Here is a 1152-nt window from a genome sequence, read left to right on the forward strand (position 1 = left end):
ATGGATATCAGGGAAGAAAAACATTTCAACCTTGCACTTCAGATTAGCAATTTCAGGACAGCCTTGAGAGGGTTTGAAAAATTGGTTGAACGTTTGGCAGCCCAGAAGAGAGATGAAAGAGCTGGCTTTTTTATCCAGAAAGAAGGTAAGATCAGTGATCACAGGGCAGTCCACTTGAGTCCATTGATTAGACCTGGGAAGAGCTTTAAGACATCATGGAGAAGCAACATAGCTTAATAGTAAATTGAATCGGGGGCCTCAAGTCCTCGTTCTGAATCTGTCCTTGAATAGCTAAGTGGACTTGAGGAAGCTCTTTTCATTTTTCTGAATGTTAGTTGACTCGAGTGTAAAATTAGGGGGTTGGAATAAATGACATTTAAGCGTTCTTCTGTGGGATCTACCATTTGATGGCTCACTGATTGCCCTGGGACTCTCAGTAGTGCATAGTGACCATTAGCAAGCCACATGAGCCACCTGCCATCTCTTTACTTAACGATATCACAAGATCATAAAGACTTTTATAAGTAAGGCAAAGTTTCTTACCTCACCATGATTCACTCTCTGGGCCTCTCCTCACGTCTTTAAGCTAGAATAATTTCAAGCATGAGAAGGTAAGGGAAACAATGAACAATGGTCTGCCAGGATTATTAGCAGCAGATACCAACACAGAACTGAAAGTACAGTTCCATGGTCAAGGTTGAAGGGGAGTGGTGTAGTGTGTAGCTTCAGAGCATTGAGAACAGCAGTGAAGAGCAAGGCTTAACAGCAGAGTAAAAGACTAACAGAACAAATTCTGCTGTTGTGAAGAAAGAAGCAGGGCTCACATAACTGCTAAAGGGTCAGCATGGCCAGCCTCTTAATATGCCAGGTTGTATAGTCATGAATAAGTGAAAATGTTGACTTTGGGTGTTCAAACCCAAAATGTATTATTTGAATAGCATTTAAGAAGTTACGGGCTTCCCTGGTGGCGCAGTGGTTGAGAGTCCGCCTGCCGATGCAGGGGACACGGGTTCGTGCCCCAGTCCGGGAAGATCCCACATGCCGCGGAGTGACTGGGACCATAAGCCATGGCCGCTGAGCCTGCGCATCTGGAGCCTGTGCTCCTCAACGGGAGAGGCCACAACAGTGAGAGGCCCGTGTACCGCAAAAAAA

At 45.2% G+C, this 1152-nt stretch overlaps 1 protein-coding gene across 1 annotated transcript in view; it reads left to right on the forward strand.

Moving 5' to 3' along the window:
- WDR64 (WD repeat domain 64) overlaps positions 1 to 1152 on the forward strand; it is a 155248-nt gene continuing 154096 nt past the window's right edge. Inside the window, exon 1 of the mRNA XM_007462623.1 lies at positions 1 to 145. Within this exon, the coding sequence (XP_007462685.1) occupies positions 1 to 145 (145 nt within the window). The remainder of the gene's footprint in view (positions 146 to 1152) is intronic.

The sequence above is a fragment of the Lipotes vexillifer genome, unplaced genomic scaffold (assembly GCF_000442215.2).
Source record: "Lipotes vexillifer unplaced genomic scaffold, Lipotes_vexillifer_v1.1 scaffold104, whole genome shotgun sequence".
Classification (NCBI taxonomy): domain Eukaryota; kingdom Metazoa; phylum Chordata; class Mammalia; order Artiodactyla; family Lipotidae; genus Lipotes; species Lipotes vexillifer.